Source organism: Cavia porcellus, unplaced genomic scaffold (genome assembly GCF_034190915.1).
Source record: "Cavia porcellus strain 051 isolate PalLab524CR breed Dunkin Hartley unplaced genomic scaffold, mCavPor4.1 scaffold_7, whole genome shotgun sequence".
NCBI lineage: Eukaryota > Metazoa > Chordata > Mammalia > Rodentia > Caviidae > Cavia > Cavia porcellus.
The window spans coordinates 54,195,603-54,218,502 of NW_026947490.1; the positions used below are offsets into that span (position 1 = coordinate 54,195,603).

The window sequence follows — 22,900 nt, forward strand, 5'->3', positions numbered from 1 at the left end:
CCTGGGAACTAGCTCCCTTCCAGAATGTCTCCAGTTCATTCATTCAATAAAGAATTGCGTACTGCACCTAGCGTAGACAGAAACAGGAATAAGCTTGGCTCCTTGAAATGCTCAAGATATTCTGTCTGGCCAACACCCATCAACCTGTCCAGTCACATAAGCAGAACTCAGGACTCTTCTTATCTTCTCTTTTCTTTTCTTTTCCTTTCCTTTCTCTCCACCCACCCTTTCTTTCCAGCACTCTAAATTAAACCCAAGGCCTTCGCAGTGAGCTACATCCCCAAATTTTTTGTTTGTTTTTTGAGACAAGATCTAAATTGTATAATCTTGAATGTGTACTTCTCCTGCCTCAGCCTCCCAGAGGGACGAGATTACAGTGATACACGGCTATGCCTGGCAGTTAACTGCTTCTGACTTTAAAAAGTTACTGAAGTCAAAGGACTTTCTTCCTGCCAAGTCTGTTTGCATCATCCTCTCTCTGTTGTTGTCTCTGTCTCTGTCCCCTGACTTACTATCTCTCTCCTGTGTCTGTCATTGGAGATTAAACAGGGAATACTGAGCTATATCACTGCCCCCCTTCTAAATTTTATTTTGAGACAGCATCACACTAAGTTGCTAAGGCTGGACTCAAACTTGTATTTCTTCTGCCTCAGCATCCTGAGTAGCCAATCTCACAGGTATCACCTGGATCTTCCCTCTTCTGTCTTTTCTCTCTTTCGCTCCCTCTTCCTTCCTTCCTTCCTTCCTTCCTTCCTTCCTTCCTTCCTTCCTTTTTCTTTAGGGCTTTTGCACTAAGCTACATGTCTAGACTCTTTTAATTTTTTTTTTTTTTTGTGTGTGTGTGTATGGCAGGGATCAAACTCACGACCTCGTGCTCACGAGGCAAGCACTTACATCACTAAGCTAAATCCCTGGCCCCTCTTTTAATTTTTTATTTTGAGACAGGGTCTTGCTTAGGCATTATATTGCCCAGACTAAGTTCCAACTTAGCTCCCCCTGGCTTTTTCTCTGTATTTCTGACATTTGATTGTAGCAGGTTATGTGGATCTTCCCCTTCAAGACAGAGTCTTTCCCTTATTTCAAAGAACTATCTTTACACATTTTCATAACAACCATGTCCTAGTGATATTGCCCACAGTTCTAATACTCTTTTCTTGATGGGTGACAAAATTAACTGACTTTCATTATTGAGATGCTCATTTTAACTGCTCTGTTCAAGTCCTTACCACACACAGTCTACAAGATAGAAATAAGTTCTGACAGAGCCTTGTAAGCATGCCTCAATTAGATTTCTCCCTCTGAGTTCCCTGGAGGCACCGTATATGTTTTCATGAGGGCACTCCCCTCACAGGGACAAGGATTCCCTCATGGAAGCGTCTACTAGCAGGCTGCAGACCCCTCAGAGCAGGGACAGGGCTCTAATCTCAGCAGCCCAGCAGCCCAGCAGATTGCTATTGCTTGGTAGACTGGGCTTCTGGCTAGATTTCTGATTTTCTGCTCATTATATTCCTTTCTACTCTCCAAATGGAAGTAGGATCTCAATAAAAAATATAAAAGAAACATTCATCCACTAATTCATTCATTCAGTACTAGTCTATGTATTGTAGAACATTTAACATACTACTGGTTAAGGTTCAATGCCGGGAATACCATCTAGACACCAGACTGTCCTAAGGTATCACCTTAGATGATGAAAGCACCACTTCACTTCTCATCCCTTGACTGAGAATCACTAGGCTAGGTACTTTTAAGGAAGTCATTACAGAGACCTCCTATGCATGCAGATTTCCACTAAAGAGACTGCTCTTCTCTCTTAATACTTATCCAAGTTTTGATGATAAGTCTAAGCCTCCAAAATGCAATCAAAGGTGCAGAAGTTCTAGATTTTGGACAAACTTGTTTTTTGATCTTAGATCTGGTACTCAGTCACTCAACAGACAGGTTGTTAATGCCTTGGACGTTTCTCTGAACGCATTAACTAGAGGTTTTCCTGGGGTTTTCCAATAAACTACAGAAGGAAACCCTCGGTTTAAAATGAGGTGATGCCATTCTTCCCTGATTCTTTGAGTTTCCTTCTTCTCCTTTCTGCTTGACACACATCTCAGCTTCATTTACTTCCAAGCTCCTGCTCTCTCAGCTCCTAATCCTCCAAAATGTTTCTCTCCTATGTCTTTGAGGAAAGCAGATGCCTTCCTCCAGCCCTTTTAAGTGCAAAGATGTTTCTATGGCTATGCTTTAAGTGTCGTTTCTATGGCTATTTAAAATCCCAAATAGATTGGAAATTTCTCAAGGGCACACACATCCTCAATTTTATTCTATATTCCCATGGCAACCATGCATTCAAAAAATATAGTTTATGACTATCCATCACAAATGAGGATGTAGACTCCTTTTATATAGATTTATAAAGTATGTATTTATGCACTTCATGTGTTTACTTTTTCTTTTTGTGTCTTTTGTATTTTAGTTCACTTTAAATTATAGTCTTAGAGGAGAATAATTCTGACAATGAATTTCTCCATAAAATGACTAGTATTGGACCATCTGCAATTAGCTGTTAATAAATGCTTCCGGCTTTATTTTTGGCAGTGATTACAAGCTTAGCCCCAGGCAGTGACTTCTTCTAGAATTCCCAGAGTCAAATTTTAGAACTACAAAAGGATCACAGAGGTCTAGTCTATACACGGTGTGTGCACCGTGTGGACTAAAGTCCTATGTTTTCAGCTCAGAGAGGTTAAGCGCTCACCCAAGGGCACAAAGCTGACTAACAAGCCAATCAATTTAACATATAGACCCTAGGCCTACTTACTTCCATCACAGAAGCCCCTACCCCCAATATCTCATGCTCCATCAGCACTTGCTTATTCTTAATTTAGAAACCTGCAGCAACTTCTTTCTAGTCTCTTGGTATTTGCAGTGAGTGATTGTGAAAATTTATTTGTGTGTAGCATGACTGCTCCACTTATATAATTAAAGTATAATGTTTGGATGCAGAAAACGTTGGAGATCATTGAAATTCTCAGCACCTCTTAAAAGCTGTGGCTGGGAAACGATTACTGAATACATCAAAACACAGTATGATCCAATTAAAAGGCATTCACCACACTGCGACTAACTAATAATAAAGATGACTGCAAAGTACTCTTCCTTTGTAGAGTGCTATAGCGATCCAACCCCTCATCCTCAGAGTGAATAGATACAAAACAGTAAAAGCAACGAGCTTGACTTGGCCCGAGACGAAATGCAGAAGACAGCTAGATTTGATTCAAAAGTGAAATGGAGAAGAGAGGGATTCAATGGGAGTAGGAAATTGAGTTTCTCAGGCCGCAGTGTGATTCTTGCACTTACTCTGCTTAGTTGGCCTCAAAAAGATGGGCATCAGACTACACACAAAGACACCAAGAACAGGCTACTTTCCCTAAGCATGGGGCGTCAGCTCAGCAGGTTGGGCAGAGCTCCATGCCTTTTGCTCGGTGGCCAGCCCCATCTTAATGTTTAGGGCCTGGACCGGGAGCCCTTTCCATATCCCTCCTAGTAGCCACTTCAGCAAAGTCAGAGGGGCAGTCCGTGTGAACGCAAATCTGCACGCTTGAATAGCGGCAGCTGGACCAGGGGAAAATGGGACTACTGTCTCCTGCCCGGCTTTCCAGGACTGCCTTTCTTTCTCCCCCTGGCTGAGCCGATTTCCCGGTGCCGCCCACTGCAGCGCTTGCCCCGCAGCCTCCTCCCCAGCGTTCCCCAGCACCGGCGCTGCAGACTACAATGCTCTGCTGACCCAGCTGCTCGGCCCTCCCGGGTAACCACGGCAACGCAGCAGGAATGCACTTCATTGAAGGTTCAGCTCCTCCCCCGGAATGCGCAACAAGTGGAGCAAAAAATAGGGAACCGCGAGGGACAGGGGACCCGCGCAGGGAAACCTCATTTGTTCAGAAATCTTAAGGCCACAGTCACTCTCAGAACTTCCATTCCGCCAAACTATCAGCTTGCTGGGTCCACTGTTGGTTCAAGTAAATGAATGGAGACTACGGACGCACCCTTGGGTCTTCGTGAATGCCATGTCCCCGGACCGAGATTGAAAGGCTGCTGACGCGAATCTGATCTCAAGTCTTCTCTGGGTCTTCTGTTCTCTTGGATCAACAAGAGACTCTTCAAAGTGGTCTACGTCTAAAGATGGGTGATCATCAGACCACCTTGCCTGGATGGTGCCAGCTTATTCCTGTGGATTTGTCATAAATTATTTTAAAATCTCCCTCCCTTTTTACTCTTAAGTAATCATAAATTATCAAATCACCCTATCTGAAGCCTTGTTAAGTCCATGCAGATCCTAATCCAAACTTTAGGTCTTCTCCTAACTCCTCCAGACTTGATGGAAAGACCTATATAACCTAATCCTTGCCTTTAGGTTAGGCAGTAAACACCTGGCAATTAACAATGAAGGACCATCCAGTGAGAGAATGGGGACATCAGCCAAAAAACAGCATGCGAGGACAGAATACTCTCAAATCCACTGGCAAGATTTCCATGGGCTGATTAGGGTCACCACTAGCAAAGATGTCGTTGAGAAAATGTGATCTATTAGTAATAGGATTGCTGATTCACAGATGGCCCATTAAAGCCTCTGCCCGTGGAACTTGCTGAAGGAAAATGTAGAACAGGAGGCCCTCAATGCAGATTTCCCTAAACAGGGTTCCCTCCAATTAGGGTCAACATACTGGTGATGAGATGGGGAGATGGGAAGGAGTGGAAGAGAGAATTAACATTTACAGAGTTCTTATTATACATCATTTAATCTCATAGAAGGTCTTCCATGTAACTGTTATGACCTCTCTTCCTATTTTTAAAGATAAGAAAAATTGGTTCGTGGATATTGGCCACATTATCACAGAGTCAAGGGTTGTCTGACCTCAAAAGCTCTGCTTTCATGGAGATCCCAAAACTTTGCTGTTCATGACCTAGCACTGTTGGTATCTGGAGCACAGTTATTCCTTTGCTGAATGTGAGAGGGCCATCCTATAGGAGGTCTGACAACCTCCCTGGGCTCTACCCACCATACATCATGCTCTCCAAGGGCTGCCACGATCAAAAAATGTCTATGGCACTGCCAAATGTCTCTTCTCTTGAGAATCAATCAATGGCCTTGGAGATATTTAATATCCAAACTCAGTTTTAATCTTGTCCTCTACTTGCTTCAAAACTGTAACTTTTATCTTCACCAAAGGACAAGTCATTTTTATAAGGACAAGATATGTCATTTATTTTGTATCCTCACCATGCGGGGGACATAGCATGACAAAGATATTTGTTAAATTTCAACCATAATTGAAAGGGAAATTAAAAAAAGACTGAGCCTATTCAAGTGGAGAGGTCTGAAGGGTAAAGGAGGGTTCTTGCCAAGTACAAAGCATGGTCTTAGGTCTTCAGAGGTGCCATGACCTCTCCTCTACTAGGCAGAACACTTCTCATGCCATTATTAACAGAATTAGACTCAAGTTGATACCTGGCTAACTCTTCTGGCTTTTCCTTCTTCTCTATCCTTTCAATCCATTTTTCTGGTTCTTTCCAGAAATAAGAGCAACAGTGGCTTTTGAGCAGGCCAAGGCCAGGAAAGAGAAGAGTTAAAGGCCCTAAGAAGCCCAGTCTACGTTTGATTTTTCTCTTTCCTTCAATGGGAGCCTTCGGGGTCATCTCAGCTCCCCTGGAATCCTGCAGCACATGTGTGTGTGCAGGAGAACTACACCATCCTGGGAGGATCAGCTTTACTTTAGACCTTTCATGTAGGGCCAAGACACCCAAAGCATAATCAAGTCTACAAATGGCAATGTGGGCACAGCCCAAATCACAAGATGTTCCAAAGGAGTAATCACAGATTTACAGCTAGAGTGTGGCTCTGTAATTACTTTTTTCTCTCCCTTTTGCCAGGAGTAAACTTTTTCTTTCTTCTCCCCCAATTCATTCTCCTTCTTCTGTTCCTTCCTCTGTTTGTAAATCTTCTCAAGAAACAGCAGCAGCCTCTCTCAGAGATCAAAGTTTTAGCAGGCAACAAAGACCTCCAAGGAGGCTGTTGCCATGGGAACCCTGGGAGCTGAGGCCCTTCTAATCGGCAAATCTCCTTGGTTAGCAGAACTGGGCTGGAGCTGGCAAAGAGGGAGGGGCAGGGGAGGGGTAGCCTATGCAACAAGTAGCCCTTCTAAACAGCCGGGAACTCAAGTCACCTGGGTGAGGAATGGACAGCATGCAAACTGAGGCAGCAGTAAAGTAGCAGCGAGAGCTTGGCATTTCTGCACAGCCTTAGGAAACATACTCCCACCAAATATGCTAAAATTACCTCAAGGGAGTTGTCCTGTCCCGGGAATTCACTGATGTTTCTATTAGGTGCGTAATAGCTTTTTACACTAATTGGCAGAAAAGGTCATTTACTCTGGCATTACAATTTTAGACACAGTATTATGAATCACTTTGGGCTTTTTAGAAAAAGTAGAAAACCATGCCCACCCATTTCTTCACCACTGTACTTCTGGGTAAGTCACAGGAGGAGATGGAAGAAAAAAACAGGTGCATGACAGGGAAACAAAGGTAATTCTGAGGCATTACCTTTGTGGAGAAAAATCAGTCTTACATTAGTGCCTCCTCAAAAGGGCCTGCTGAGAGCATACCTATTTCAAGCCTCCTGATTTAGCACTGTATTTGGCCCATAAAGAAGCAGAAACTGATGATGAATTCCACAAAATGTTAGCAGTATGTGTTTTTGCCTGCCTGGCAGTCTTTTCTCCTTTAGTGAGCTGCTTCTCTTCCCTTCACCAATTCATCTCATGCGGGTCAGTCGGGGTTGATAGTGTGCTACATTCCTCTCTCAGCACACAGTTCTTCCCAGCAACAGGACTTTGACAAAAACTATGGGGTAAGAGGACCTTTACCCCCTTGAGATGGAAGGTGTGAGAGACCACAGAGCTGGGGCCACTGTCTTTGCCCCTCGTGGAAAGAGCTTGCCTGAAAATGAAGCTAACACAGGGAAGTGGAGCAGCTGAGATCAAAAGAGAGATTCCTTGACACAGTCTGGGCACCAGGACTTAGCCAGGCTTGAAGCTAGGAATACCCCTGGGCCTATCCATCCCTACACCAAAAAGTTCTCCTAAGCTAGTTGGAACTTTTGTCCCTTGCTATCCAAAGAGTTCTAGAAAACACAACAGTTAGATCTAGATAGTGAGATTCTCGGAGACATTTTCTGATTTTGTACTTTTTGTTTTGCTTGAAATGTTGACAGCTTATATCTTTTTTTCCTGAGACAAACAAACAAAGCAACCTTATACAAGGCATCATCCTCTAGAGAGAATTAACTATAATCAATGGGTCTTTGACACAGTCAAAGACTTTGAGAGGACTCTGAAAAACCATCTTATTTATCCCCATATCTCAGACAAGAGAACTCATGTCATGGTAAACCTCATCAGAGAAAGAATTTCTATAATTTATCTCAACTACCCATAATTTCCAAAAACTGATATTTACCATTGGGACTGTGTTCATTAGTCTAAATCTAAATCTCTCTTAGTTATTTCCTGTTGTTCTGTTCTCAGGTCAGAGACAGAAACATTCATCCAGCCACATTTTCATGGGGATCCTTTTCCTCTTTTTCTAATTAAAAGCTCTTAAACAACAAGCTTCCACGAGGGACATCAGACGCCAAGGGTCAAGCCCTCATAGTCCACACAGAAAGAAGCAAGAACAAGGTGAACTGCTTTTGGATTTTAAAATAATAACTTCCCTGCGTGAGCCTTCCTGAAATGGTGAAGTCTCCTTCCTGCCAACTGGAACTGCCCCAGGGAACTTTATTCCTATCTAAACAGTGGCATGGTTCCAGGTTATAAACAGTCTGTCCTTGCCACTGTTAGACCATTGTCTAGTCTCAGGGTGGCAGATTTCTGGACATTCCCACCTTCTGTGACTGTCTGCTGGTACAGCCCCCCCCTCAAACATCTGTCTAAATATTTCAATGATGACCTGGCACTGTCATCTCAAAGCACCCCAAACAATGTGTGGGTTTACAACTTCAGAATGACTTTATCTTCTGAATCATCAAAAAGTCATTAAAGGGTGTTTAGTAGAGTTTTCATGTTTAATGTTGAATCAGTGGTTGTCTTCCCATTTCTCTGAATCACATGTCTTTGGACATTTCTGAAACCTCTGAAAGAAGCATCCATAGCATTTGTGGATGGTTCAGAAGTGTGGGGTTGAAGAAGGGCTGAGTCATGCTTGGTGGGGTGGTATTCAATCCCACCAGAACAGCTATGCTTTTGAAGTGAGGGTCTAGGTCAATGGTTTTAGCCCCTTTCACTAAGAAATAAAAGGAAATATTGAAGCAAATAGAAATTATGACCAATGCCTCAAGCAACAGCCACATTTTAAAAGTTTATTATAGCACAGGTTGCATGATACTGTGGAAGGAGATGAGGCTAAGAACCAAACCACTTGAGTTTGAGTATCAACACCATCTTTTTTAAACATCGATGTGCTGGCTGGGGGTTTAGCTCAGTGGCATAAGCACCTACATGGCAAGCATAAGGTTGTGAGTTGGATCCTCGGAACCAAAAAACAAACAAAACAGATGCACTAGTCATAAAAATGGGGCATTAATTCTTTGTTTGGAAAATGAGAGAAATAATGCCTGCCCTCTTCCTACCTTACAAGTCTATTACAGACACATTTTGTGAACTATGATTTATTATCTATTTATATTAACACAACTTAGTGGCTGTAGTAATGGCAAAACTTCGGTGAACATCTGCTGCTTTTTGGTGTCCTATGTTTCTTTTTTCTTTTTCTGTAACAGTGTTCTAATTTACTTTGGGGAGGGTTCATTCTTCTCTGCTTCTTGATGGACTGACTATTCACCAGGAACCCTTCCTTTCCCAAGGCTAAGCAGACATCTAACTAAACTGAACCAGTTGGGCTAACTTGAGACCGACTCTTTAGTAAGAAAATGCAAAAACAGAAAATAACATTTGAGTAATGTATTCCTTTCCTGGCAATAGAACTCTTAAAGATATTGCTACTTAGACTCTGAAACATCTGTCAATACCGCGTCTGGCCACTAAAATGTCCCACATGAGTTCTCTGTCTCTGTCTGTCTGTCTGTCTCTCTCTCTCTCTCTCTCTCTCTCTCTCTCTCTCTCTCTCTCCAACTAGAAGCAAATATATCCAATACAGCTGAGCTGAACACATGGAATTCTACACCCCTACTTGAAAAGGAGCTACCTATGGGAGCCTTCTAACCCACATCTGACTATGATATTGACTGATAAGATGAAGTAATGAAATTTCACTGTGGTAAGTCGCTGATATTTGAGGACTGTTTGTATAAAAGCTAACATACTGTATCTCCCTAGCACACTACCTTTTTCTGAGGCAATTATCCAGTCTTTTTCAGTTTTAATAGCTTTCTAATGAATTCCTTTCCTGTTTAAATAATAACTGGAACCTACTTCTGTTGCTTTCCACCATAGTCTATGATAGATCTATCAGTAGTAATAATTTAAATAACCAGATAATTATGAAGAATGAGATTAAAGTATTTTCTATCACTCAAGACTGTAGATGTTTATTGTGTTGGCTACTTACAGTCAACAAATATGTACCCAACACTGAGTATATGTCAAAGGCATAAAGTATTAGCTATGGCTTCTGCCCATTTGTCATTTAAAAGCGTTCACTGAGGTGTCTTTATTCTAGACACCCTGCTAGCAGACAGAAAGACAAACAAGAATTGGTTCTTAACTCTGAAGAGTCCAGTGTTACGAAAAGGCTCACATTTTGTGGAGGAAACCAAGACAAGTTCACACACAGTAACAATATTATCACTCACAAGAAGTAAAATTAGAATATGAAACCACTGGCTTCTGTTCCTGGCCCTGTTCACTTTATATTATCTTTCTGGGTGACTCATCTATTCTTTCATGGCTCTGCCTATCTATTGCTCATGATTCTCAACCCATTATCTCTAACCTTCGCTCTCCACTGAGTTCCAGACCTACGTTTCCAACTCTCAGCAAAGCGTCTTCACCTTGGTGTCCTAGCCACCTTATAGTCAACGAAACCAAGCTCGCTGTCTTGCCTTACTAACTTACTTTCCCACCTCTGTCCTCTTTGTTAGTTGATGAAATGGCTGGCCACACAACTAATTAGAAATCATGGTATCCTGTTTGACTCATTCCTCTCTCCGTTTCTTTTTATATGTGAATCACCAACATGCATTTCTTCCATCTCAGAAACCTTCTGTTGCCTGCTTTCAATTCCCTGCCCTGGCTCATAATCTCATACTTTTCTCCTGTGCTACAGTGCACCTGATTCCTTTGGCTCCCCTCCCTGGTACACGGCCTGCCCTACCTGCGAAGCATCATTCTCACTTGAGAGCTAATCTTCCTCTGCCAAAGTTTCTTCACTGGCTCCCCAGAGTTTTCAAGAGAAAGTCCAAACTCCTTAGTCTTAGGTATACAACACTTTATAACCTTGCCTTGTTAGCTGTTCCCCCATCCTCACCTTTGTAAATTAAATGAGGAAACTAAATTCTTATAGTTTCTTGCCTTCTTCATCTCATCTTTCCTTATATCTCATTATCTGAAATTCAAATCAGTTTTCTGCTTCCTGTTTTGTGATCATCTCCAAGAAGAGCTAATATGGCTGACTTAGTCAAGTTATGATCAAAGGTTTCTCTTCTTTTCTTCACTCTATGTGAGATTAGTTCTGGTAGCTCTGACTTCTGCTCTAGACCACATCTCACTCTTTCTGGGATCTCTGTGCATGGTCATCACTCGCTGTGTTTTTCTAACCAACCTGTTCCCCTGTTGGTCTCTGTGATGAAGACTTGGTCCTTGGAGGTCATTTTTTATTCATTGTCAGTCCTGTTTATTTCTAATCCAAGACTTTTATAATTGAAATACAGCTCAAAAGTAAGTTAGTTGAGTACCTTTCCGGGTGCATAACTTCCTTATGTAATAACTTTGATTAGAAATGTTCCACCTTCTTGAATATCTCCAGGGATATAGGACTCATTACTCCTAAAAGCATGCATCCCAGATTTCTCCAGTTGTTAACAGTTCTTCCTCTACACTGAGATCAACTTCCCTCCCCTTGTACCTCCTCATTCAGTTGTACCTAACCAGACAGAGTGTGTTTCCAATCCCTCTTGTAAACAATTTCATTTCAGATATTTGGAGACACTTTCCATGGCTCCCATTCTAAGCTCTCTTTCACTAGAATAAAACCTCCAACCACTCCTTGTGTAAAATTCAGTGACAGAGTCAGTGGCTCCTGGATGTTGTAATTAGCATTCTGTGGATTCCAGTTGTCTTCCCACCCACATCTCCATCACTTTGTGGGTTGACCTCAGAAATCAGGCTGCTCTCCCATTTCACATGAAAAGGAATACCTAATAGCATATATATCCTTAGGCTGCAGGGCATAACAACCCAACAACTTGAATTTTTAAAACCGTGACAGTATTTTGAAACACTTTATAAAGGGATGTCGAGACAAACAAGACTCAGAATTTCGTATTTATACTTCTGACACCGAGAAAATCTTCATAGATTTCAAACTAAGCCCTTTAAATAACACGCCTTCCCTAAAACGTTTCCATGACAAATTTATCACACTTTGAACATCTCTAATTAATGTGAAACAGCAGAGTCATGTGTTTTCATTCCCCAAGAACCTACCATGTATCTATTTAGACAGCACTGATTTTGTGGGGATGAATTTTGATTTGCAGCCTTCCTAGTTTGCCTGCACAGTTACTCTCAGAGTAACATGATTTCTGTTCTTCATTTTACCTTCCATTACCTGTGACCACTGAACCCCACCCGCCAGGAGCCGACGTACCAGCATCCTCAACCCAAATTGCATTGCATTTTCTGATCCAGAGGAACATTTATCATGCACTTCAGCACATTTTCACCTGGCAAAGCTTTCATTCTTTTCGCTTACCCCCTTTCCAAAACAACTAGGATCAAATATCATATCTGTTATTTATCTGGCTTTTTTTTTTTTTTTTTTTTTTTTTAGTCCTGCATTGACAATTACTTCTCCACAAATGGCTGCCCTGGCCAAATAACTGTTCACAATTAGCTAATTGCAGGTTCAATGAGCCATTTGTTCCTGCAGACTCGGCTATTAGAGTTGTGTGATTAAGCAGAAATTTATCTTATTTATTCCCTTCTGATTTACAAAGCCACAGTAGATCTCCAATCTGATCTCCCTGTGTTCTTTTACAATGTCAATATAAACCTTTTCCATTTTTATTTCCTTTTGAATATGTCATATGTTGATTCTTCTACAAGTTGTAGCAGTTATACTCCCTGTGTTGGAACCAAACAGTATGTTTGATTGAAGTCAACTTTCTAATAAGGTAGACCAGATTACCTCAGGCCAATTTGTAATATGTAATGCAAAGGCATCAGAACTGTTGTTTTACCAAAGTCATGCAAATGTGAGAAAGATCAGAACTAAAAATTCTCAGTAGAAATGCCATTTCCCCCCTGGGGATTGAGTTTCACATAAAGGGTAAAAATCAACCTTCAAACTCATTTGCCTTCAAAACAAGGTACCTTTACATATCCCCCAAACTGCTGTAAGCTGACTTTTTGGAAGTGCCAAAAAATATAATCTATTTTGAAGAATGACTTCAAATATATATCCTCAACTATCCTTTGTCCAATAATTGATGCAGTTTATTTTCTTGATTTCTGTACATTTTATTCTAATTTTTTTGTTTCCTTTTTCATTTTCTAATTTAAATTTTTTTTATTTTAAAGAGGACAAAACAGAATAAAACCAATCAAAACAAACCAGTATGAAAGATATAGGACTTCAAAACATTACAAAATCTACAATAGTTAACGTAATGCCTTTTGATGTCTTCAAAATAGCTGCAGATAACTTTGAACACAGTAAAAGTCAAATAGAACAGAACAGAATAGAAATAATAAAAACAAAACATTGAATGTAATGAAGGACTTCAAAATAAGCCAAAATTGCTACCTTAATATATCTTGCTATCTTTGAAAGAGCTGATCCCTCCATTGGATTTGACACAGTCAAACAAAACAAAAGAGAATAAAACCCAACCCAGCAAAACAATGGAAATGATATAGGACTTCAAAACAAGACCACAGGGAATAGACAATGGCTGCAACCCTCAGAAGGAGATCCCCCCTAGATGTCACACTGTGCATTGCTATCCTCTGAACCTATGATCAGACCACTGGCCCTAGACCTTCAATGTTAGTGAGACATCAAAGCACCACAGGCATCCAATTATATTTCACCTCCATAGATAGTCTGTGCTTCTGCGGATAAGCCTGTCACTTACAGCAAAGGAGTGGGGCATTGGTACCTCTTGTTTGCCAGCCCATGTGCCTGAAGGAGCTGGGATCTGTCTGTTCCAGTCCAGCAGTGGCTAGTGCCTGGCGCTAGTTCCCAGACTGAGCTTGCTTGCTGGTGTGGCTTTGTTCTCTCTACCACTAGTTCGCAAATGGCACTAACTCACGAGGAGAAGCTAAGGTCTGTCTGTACCAGTCTGCCCGTGACCCACACATGGCACTGGTTCCCAGACTTGGCTTCTCTGCTGGTGTGGCTTTGTTTATTAGACTCCAGTCTGGTGAATGGCATCTTTTTTATTTTCTAAGACAAGTTCTCACTAAACAGTCAGGTTGGCCTTGAACGCTATACAGCCCAGGTTGTTCTCAGACTCATGATCCACCTACCTCACCTTCAGTGCTAAGATTAAAGGCAGGTGTCCCACACCTGATTGTATTATAATTTTTCTATTCATTGAACAGTTATAGAGAACAAAGTATGTGTTACATTTTCAGTTTTGGTACAAGACACGTCATTTCCCACTAACATTCCTCCAATCCACAAAAGATGAAAAATAGCCAAAAGTAAGGAGATTTCAGTTATGAAAAAATTAACATTAATGAAAATTAGATGGATTTGCTTTGATAATAACTCACTTTCAGATTTCACGAGATTTGCCCCTCCCCACCTCCCCTGTAAAACATAAGCACGTCTCCCAAACAGCTCTTTTCAGAAAAGCATCTTTTTCTAGACTCTCTAGTTAACTGCTATCTTGCCTTATGACTGTCTTAAGTGGAGTAGAAACAGATTCCTGAAGTCTCTAGTGATGTCTGCACACCAAACAGTTCTTCTCTCTAGTCTCTATCCTATTTCAAAGGCCTCTGGGATTTTCTTTAGCAATTAGCACATACAAAGACTAGTAAAACATAAGCAAGAAGGCAGGGTTATACATTAAAGTGAAATAGAGGAGAAAACAAGAAAGCTGAAGAAACTTTGGTGACAATGTAAAAATGGCAGGGATATTGCCTTCAAGAGCAAGACATTGTAAATACAGTTACTGCTCAGAAAGAACATATTCTAAAACAGTTTTATCAGCACACAGAAGATAACAGCTATGTATGCAACCTGAAGGTGTGCACAGCGAAGAGGTGAGAGAAGGACACAGTCAACACAAGCCATCTAAGATGGAAATATTGCTTCTGGTTTTCACTTACCCAACACCAGCAGTTCCACTGAGTCCTCGTTTTTGCCTTCCAGGTCATCAGGGGTGGTGATAATGCAGAAATAGAGTCCACTGTCTCCCCACATGAGCTTTCCAATTTGAAGATCTGCATCTGTTATCACACACACACACACACACACACACACACACACACACACACAAAAGAACTCAGTTCCATAACTCTATCCTGGGAAAGAAAGGCATTGAATGAAGAGGGATTCAGAGGGGAGAGGCCTAGTAGGGTCTGCTGTGTTCCATTTCTTCACCTGGACTATGGTCAAGAGATGTTTGCTCTTATAATAAAACCAAATCAACAAAATAATAACAAAAAGTAGCATTCATGAAGTGAGAGAATAGGAACACAGTCACAAGCAGATCTAACCCAGCCTCAGAAATAGATGATGGCTTTGAGCGAGGCCTGCAGAGACCCCTGAGAACCGGAAAAATTGCAGAGCAATTCTAGACTCCCAGAAATAAACCGATTTTACAGGAATTCTTCAAAATTTGAATAATCAAATAGGTCCTGTCAGACTCTTGGGACCTTTTTTTATTATCCAAAATTTAGGAAGCAAGAGAAAGTATAGAGTGGATACAAAGTCTTAAGGGCTCAGGCCAGTCATCTTCCTGGCAAGGCAACTTACAAGCCTGCATCCTTTCTCCCAGCAGAGGAACTCCTTAGGAAATTGTGCTTTTTTGGATTTGGGAATGGACCGTAAAGCAACATCGAGGTGTAGGATATGTGGCTGAACTTCTCTCACTAGAACCCATTTCAATTCGATTCTGAAAATAAGCTCCCAGATTTAAGGTCAGGCTCTGGGAAGAATATTCCAAGGCTCGTCTCTGAGTTCTCTGCATGTTACACTGGTCTCTCTTTTTGTTCCCCACCACTCCATTAAAGCAACTTGCTAAGGCTCTTACTGCTCCTGTCTCCAATAAAACTGGACTCTTCAGGGGCTGAAAAGATGAAACTCACATCCCCCTGTGTCTGGGAAGAATGGAACTAACCTCCCTCCCATCCCCTAGATTCAAAGTAAGGACACTAGTACCGTGAACAATTGTGATCTCTCTGCCCCTGTAGAAATCTCCCAGGGTAACAGTGGAGCCCTGTTTCGAAGCCACCACCCGAACGGTCCGCCTGCTGTCTAAGCAGTCCAAGTATGGGTCCCACTCCAGGTTTCTCTTGCTGAGAGACTGGATGCGGGTAGAGGACATGCCCAAGGACTCCCCCATGCGATCCTGGCAGTAGGACTTGAACTTCCATTGCACAACTGCAGGCTGATGTGAGGATGTGGAGAAATGGCAGCGAAGTACCGTGGGCTGGAAGAGCATAGCCACCTTCTTCTTGTCAGGCACTGTGACCTGAAGGCCTTCAACCACGGCTGAAAAACAAAAGGAACACATCCAAGTGGTGTCCATGATGAACCTCATCTCCCATCACACAGTCACTCATACCTTTCCTCCTCACTTCCTTATCCCACTCTGCCCATCATAATCAATGACATCAGTGTCCATTTGGTTGCCTTGTCTGGAAACCTATGCTCATTCCCTGTATTTCATCTATCATTAAGTAATGTCAAGTTGATCTTTTCAATATTTTTTTCTCCCCTCTTTTCCTCCACCATCATGGCTTTTGTTTAGCTCCTCTTTGTCTCTTACTTATCTCTATTTTTAAAAAGCAAAACAAAAAAATAGAAATAACAGAATTTCAAAAAAGTAAGAAATCAACACTAGTTAATATATTACATATTTTTATCTTAGTAGTTGTTCAACATTGTTCATTTTTTATGCTTAGACTTTGTTTCTTATCATATTACAATACTCCTTTGTCTGATCTCCCCCCATGAAGTCCATGAACATCCAATACATTCTCCTTGCTATAGTTCAGATAATCTTTCTAAATCTGACTGCTGTGGCTTTCTTTCCCAAAACGCTTCACTCATCCTGCATGCCTGTCAGGATAAAATGCAAATCCTTGACAAGGGATCCAAAGGGCTCCATCATCTAGTTCCTCATACACCTTCAGCCCACCTCTTTGAAACATCTCTATTTGAGCCCAAGTTGCAAGAATATTAAACAGCATCAAATAGCATCAATTTCTCCAAGTGGGACAAACTATTGTACCCCTCCAGAATGTACACATGATGTTACTGTTTCTACTCATAATGCCTCCTCTGACCAATCAGCTGATCATTTCCTCCTCTGTACCATCACTATACATAGCATCCTCTTGTAAGATGCATGCATTTCCTTGTATGCCTTTTCACATAAAGAGTGTGTCTTATCTCATTGCCCTGGTTTGTAAAGCCCACAGGTACACAGCAAATATTTGGCAAATAAGGACAATGAAACCAGGAAGTATGGCTTCAAGAAGAAGTGACCTCCCTTCCAGCTGGTGACCAAGTAAAGGGGACAGAGGTAAAGGGGGAAGGAAGTCTGAGAGAAATCAGGATTTCAGATCAAAAGCAAAAAACTGAGTTTGAAAGCTTTGAAGAGTAACTGAAAAGAAAAAAAAAAAGAATGTAAAAAAGCAGATGAGAAGTTTAAGTGGGAAAAAGATTCAACCTGAAGCTTGGTGAGCAACAAAAGACAAGTAAAGTTTCAGTGAATGAAAGATTAGGGATTCATTTGTGAGACAAAAGATCTATATGAACTCAGTGGTTAGATCTAGAAATTCCAAGCAATAAGAACATAACTTCTTCAGTTGAACAGGGTAGTCAAGAGTTTCTACTTTAGAAATTTCTGTAAGAAGCAGAAGTAGAATTATGATGAGGGGCGGGGAAAAAGGTTACGAAGATATAAAAAAGATTGTGAATTGGATTCAGGAAGCTACCAAGCCAGCTTCAGGTAGGACAGGGTGAGAGGGTAATCCTAGAACTTGAAACATGCAGAAAGGACTACTTCCCAGTAGGTGCTTTAGTTACTTTTCTCTCATTGCTGAGACAAAATGTCAACACTCAAAAGTTAAAGGATGAAAACTTTACTTTCACGCTCACAGTCTGTAGAGGTTTCAGTCCATAATCAGCTGGCTCCTAGGCAGAGTGGCACATGGCAGAGGGGCAACATGGTGTCAGAAGATAGCAAGAGCAACAAGGGAGAAGAGACAAGCCTCTTTCTGTCCCTCACATTGTATCCAGGCTACCAGAATTAGGGCAGTGTCAATCAAGTCATGGACTGATCGATCTAGCAGTCACTGATCCTTAATCCCAGGACCCTGAATCCTAGTATTGAACCAGGAATCAACCACACATCTACATTCAGCTACCTTCAAAAAAGCCCCATCTAAAACTTCATGAAGCTTTGGGGCTGACATCTAGACACAAAACACAGCAGTGCCCCCTGTGCTACGACATCCTGCAAAGCAAACTTTTGCAGCTCAAACACACTTATTTAAGATTATGCCTCTTTACTCAAGCTCCCTTGACATGGATGAGACACCATACTTCTATTCTTGTCTTCTAATTTCCAGTCAGTGTCTCTTCAGTGAAAAGCAAAATGAAAATCTAATTTCTAATTTCTGTTAGGAGAAAAAGGTTTCTGAGTTCTGTGGAATTTGGATGTGAACACACCAGAGTATTTGAGATGTATCAAATCTCAAAATATTTTAGACCTTAATGTGCTCAATAGCTACCTATGCAGAAATAAAGGAATGAATGAGCAAGTGAATTACTATTAATATGAGAATTTCTAGTACTCTGCAGAGGAAACTGGTTAAATGAGTCATAGATAGCGCAGTATAGTAAAATAGCATTGGCACCAAATAGGAATGACTTTGAATATCATCTGGCGATATACTTGTGGTAGAGTCTTAATGAAGTCTATGAAGCAATCTGAGACTCGTTTTCCTCGCCTATAAAATGAGCATCATAATACTACTCTAAGGGTCATTAACAAATGGTGTCTCATTGATTGCTGTCACAGTAGACTCCACAGAGGAGCCCTGTGACAGGTAAAGAGGTGATTTCAAATACTTACCTTCCCTCACTTTTCCTGCCTTCCCTTGACTTCCCATCCAGAAGCTTCTAAGTCCCAGTGACCATCTACCATCACCACCAGGTCCTGGTCAACTCCATGATGGGGCAGATAATTACACCTGGAAACTCCATTCCTATGCTTCTCTTCACCACACCAAATGTTGATGTGGGTAATTTTGTGCTCCCTGTTTCAGATAGGTGGATTAGGCAACAAATTTCCTTATAGTGTCACTTTAGAGTCTACTGTATTCATTTATTCATGCTAACATCTAACTTATAATCCTTCTTCACGTCCTTATTCACACCCAAATTTTTCGGGTGATAAAAAATGGAGCAGGAAAGTGAGATGACTTCAATTAACAGGTTGAGGTTGGATAGCAAATCATAGGCACTGGAGCCAAAACATATCATGTACTTTTGCTCTACTCCATACAGAAAGAAGGTCTACTGAGGAAATCACAGTTCCTAGACTTAGTACAATAATGCAAAACCATCAAAGGAGATAAGTACTGTACAAAAGTGTTGTGCAATATTTGACCTTTTTGTTTATTATTTTGTGGAGAGAAAGTTAACTTTCAGGTTTTGTTTATCAGGTGATTGTTAGTGTTAATCTCCTCCCCAGCTAGGTTCTCTGTTAATGTGATTAGCCATCTGAACAAGCAAATTCTTGGGAGTCTCTTCACCAGTTATTTACAGAGGTCAGTCAAGTCTCCGCATCTTCATAACATAGACTCTCTCTCTGAAGGATAAGGAATACAGTCTCAGAAAAGTTTGCTTTTTTACAGCGTGAAAGTTCAAGGCATGGGTTTTGGAGTTAGTCTTAAATTAGAAACCACTACCACTTGTTAGTTACATGACCTCAGGCAAATTCTCAACTTAACAATTTCTGTTTCCTCACAAGCAAAACCAGAATAACAGTAACTGTCTTGTAGAGTTGGAGTTGTTTGAGGGTTAATTAACATTTTATGTTAATTACTTAGGACAATACTTGATACACACTAAGGGGTCAATAAATGTAGCTGTTGTTGCTGTTGCTATAGCTACAGAGAACAGTCGGTTGACTTGGTGAAGCTGCAAATCCACAGCAAGGCAAGCACAGATATCCAGGTGTGAGATGCTGACACTAAACAGGGAAGAATGGGCAGAAACTGCACAGATGCTGGAATTTACACTGGGGACTCAACAGTGGTGTTGTCTGGGTATGTTCACCATGTACATTGCTTGTGCACCTCCTAGAAGGCAAACAAGGAGAGTAACCCTCTGTGTGTGTGTGTGTGTGTGTGTGTGTGTGTGTGTGTGTGTGTGTGATATGCATAGGCAAGAACACACATGCAGGCACAGCAGGACTCTACACAAAAGAGAGACCAGGATCACTGGAGAGGGTAGGATGAGGAATTCCAAGTAAATACAAGCTTTTGGGACGTTTCTGGACCTTTAAGGCCACAGAGTGAAGATTTAAAACTAAAAATGTGAATCCCTGTCTCAGCTCTACAGGTTACAAAATTATGATGACTATCACCCACTTCCCAATCCTTCTTGACCAAGCTTACCAGAAACCCATTCCCCCAAGAGGACAGGACCCAACATTGCTCTTCTGACTCTAACTCTGAATCCTGGTGAGAGATTAGGTTCCCTGTGCTCACTGAGCTCCCTTTCCCTCAACACTACTGACCTTACCCGAGACAGGGCTTCTACAATGGTATTCTGATTGGCAACCCAGTTGCTCCAGTGAGACCGAGGCCTGGCCCTGAACTCTAGCCTGCTTTCTAGAGCCCTGATACCCACGCTTTCTGCTGAACACTGGGTATTGTTTCCTATTCCCTTCACATATGGCTGATCCAAATCTGAACCTTCAGAAATACTTCTCATGAGTCCTCCACTCTCACCTAAAGATCAAGCCCTTCAGAGATGAGTGCTTAGTGGGGTGGGGCAAGGATGACCAGTTCTCCACAGATACTGAGATGTAATTCGGGGACACCCTCTCTCTGATTCCCATTTCCAAGAGCTCTGGCCTGGCACTAAATTATCCTTTTTTTTTTCTATTTCACTACTTATCCGATGCCAGAAACCTAATACTGTTTAAATTGCAGTCTATACAGGCTAGTAAGAATATATAATTATAACTTTGAATGCCAGAAAATAAATTTAAAAATTTCAACCTCTTTGTTGTGCTGAATTGTGAACTTAATGTAAGAAATATTACTCAATTCCATGATTCCAACTCTCAGTTTTGTCCCAGACCCTCAACTCTCTTAGGCATCATCTGTATATTTAACAAATACTTTAGGTTAAATCTGTGAACCTCATTCACATCTTTTCTTTTCTTGCCTCAATTCCTGCTTGTGAACTCACACATCATCCCTCTATCCCTAGGTCTTTTGCCTGTATACACTTACCATGCTCCCCAGATAGAAATCCCCACGTTTATGATTTCCTTTCTGTCCCTGGCCATATTATGCTGATCACTAAGTCTAAGTATTTTTTAATTTTAAAAGGAATAAAACAAAAGAGAATAGAACAAAGCAAATCAGAATGGAACAATGCAAGCAACACAGCACTTCACAACCAGATAGCCGGGTATCAACAGTAGCTACCAGAATGTCTCTTTTCTTTGAAATAGTTGAGCATAGCTTCACACACAATAATATCAAACATAACAAAAGAGTATAAAACTATTCAAAAGAATGAAAGCATTACAGGACTTCAGAACCAAATAACAGGAAATGAACAATGGCTACTATAATATCTAATTTTCCTTAAAAATTTGTTTATACTATCACACATATTAAAATCTAGTAAGACACAACAGGATAGAACCAATGGAAACAGAAGAATAAAAGCATGGTAGGACTTCAAAGCAAGATGATAGTAAATCAGCAGTGACTGTCATAATGTCTTGTTTTCTCCAAAACAGCTGTTTATACCATCACACATAATAAAATCAAACAAGACAGAATAAAACAATTCCAACCAATGAATGAAAGCATTATAAGTAAGCCTAAGCATTTTTCAAACTTTGTCCTTCTCTGTCCCCACTGTCATTCCCTTAAAGGAGGCTTCTACTTCTTTGTACTACAGAATAATTGTAAAGCACTTACTTGTGTCAGGGATTGTGCTAAGCACTTCTCGGAGAACACTTGCATGAATTCTCTCAAAAACCTTACAAAGTAGGCATTATTAGCATACTAGTTTTATAGAGTAAGCAGATGATGCTCAGACAGTGTATGTACCCTACCCAGCACATCACACAGCAGGTGACACTCAGGCTTGCACCCAAGCTGACTGGTTCTAAAGCTCCTCATGTCACTTTGTTTTTTTATACAAGTCTTCATGACCACATGGGCCTTAGAATAGCCCCTTAATGGTCTCCCTGCTTCCAGCCCACACATCTTCTGTTCTTCTTAAAACACATATCGTCAAATCACATGAGTTTCTTGCTTTAAGGCCTCCACTGATTCCCAATTTCATCCAGGATCAAACCCAAATACCTAAAAAGCCTTCACTGCAACTTGACCCACACCTGCTCTAGACATAATGAAATATTTTGCATTTTTGTTTGCATGTTATTCCCACTGCATAGGGAAATCATAAGCATTTAACTGAAGTAGGCCCTAGGAATCAGAGAGGAGTGCTGAGATGGGGTCCTGCACACAGGAACAATATTACAGGCACTCTGGGATGAGGCCTTGGTGAAGGCTCACAGAATGCGAGTTTCCAACCTCTAATAAAAAGTTCACGGAGGTGCAGAACGAATCTGTGTATCTTTTTCCTAGTGTAACTAGCTCTCTGGTCTTTTGTGGGGCAATGAAGATTGAAACCAACAAAACAGCAAACAGCAAGTGGTGGGGAATAGCCAAAATGCATGTTTCCTAGAAAAAAATAAAAGGAAAAGCTCCCCACTAGTTGGGGAGGGGTTCCACAAAGGGAAGAAAATAAATGTTTAAATCCATTGGCCTTTCAAACAGTTTCTAGGACCTGGGATGCTCCTGGTTGCTAGCATGCCTTTGATGCCTGGAATGCAATCTGCTTCATTTGCATTTCACTTGCTGCAACATCTCTCCCATTTGTTTAGGGACCTGTTCTTTGTCGTGTGCATTCCATTAGATCCGGACAGTTGCTCAAGTTAATTATCCGGGCCCTGTAGTATGTGACTCGCGTAAGTCCAACTTTTAGTTTACTTTACAATAACCCTTCGGGACCTGTGTCCTCTCTACCTAACTTCCGTTATCTTCTTGCTTTCCTAGCTAAAGCAAGTGCTGCAGAAAACTAGGAAGACAGATTAGGGAAGAGAGCAAAACACAGAAAAAGCCAGGAAATGAAATAGGGATCCTATGTACAGAGCACATCTGTGAAGATG

At 41.2% G+C, this 22,900-nt stretch overlaps 1 protein-coding gene across 4 annotated transcripts in view; it reads right to left on the reverse strand.

The window, feature by feature from the left end:
* The window catches only part of Ildr2 (immunoglobulin like domain containing receptor 2), a 72,391-nt gene that overhangs the window by 41,042 nt on the left and 8,449 nt on the right, over window positions 1–22,900 (reverse strand). For all 4 annotated transcript variants that reach the window (XM_063253597.1, XM_063253598.1, XM_003468671.5 and 1 more), the window contains exons 2-3: window positions 15,619–15,951; window positions 14,565–14,684 (exon numbers count right to left, since the gene is read on the reverse strand). In XM_063253597.1, coding sequence (XP_063109667.1) covers window positions 14,565–14,684; window positions 15,619–15,951 — 453 coding nt within the window. The remainder of the gene's footprint in view (window positions 1–14,564; window positions 14,685–15,618; window positions 15,952–22,900) is intronic.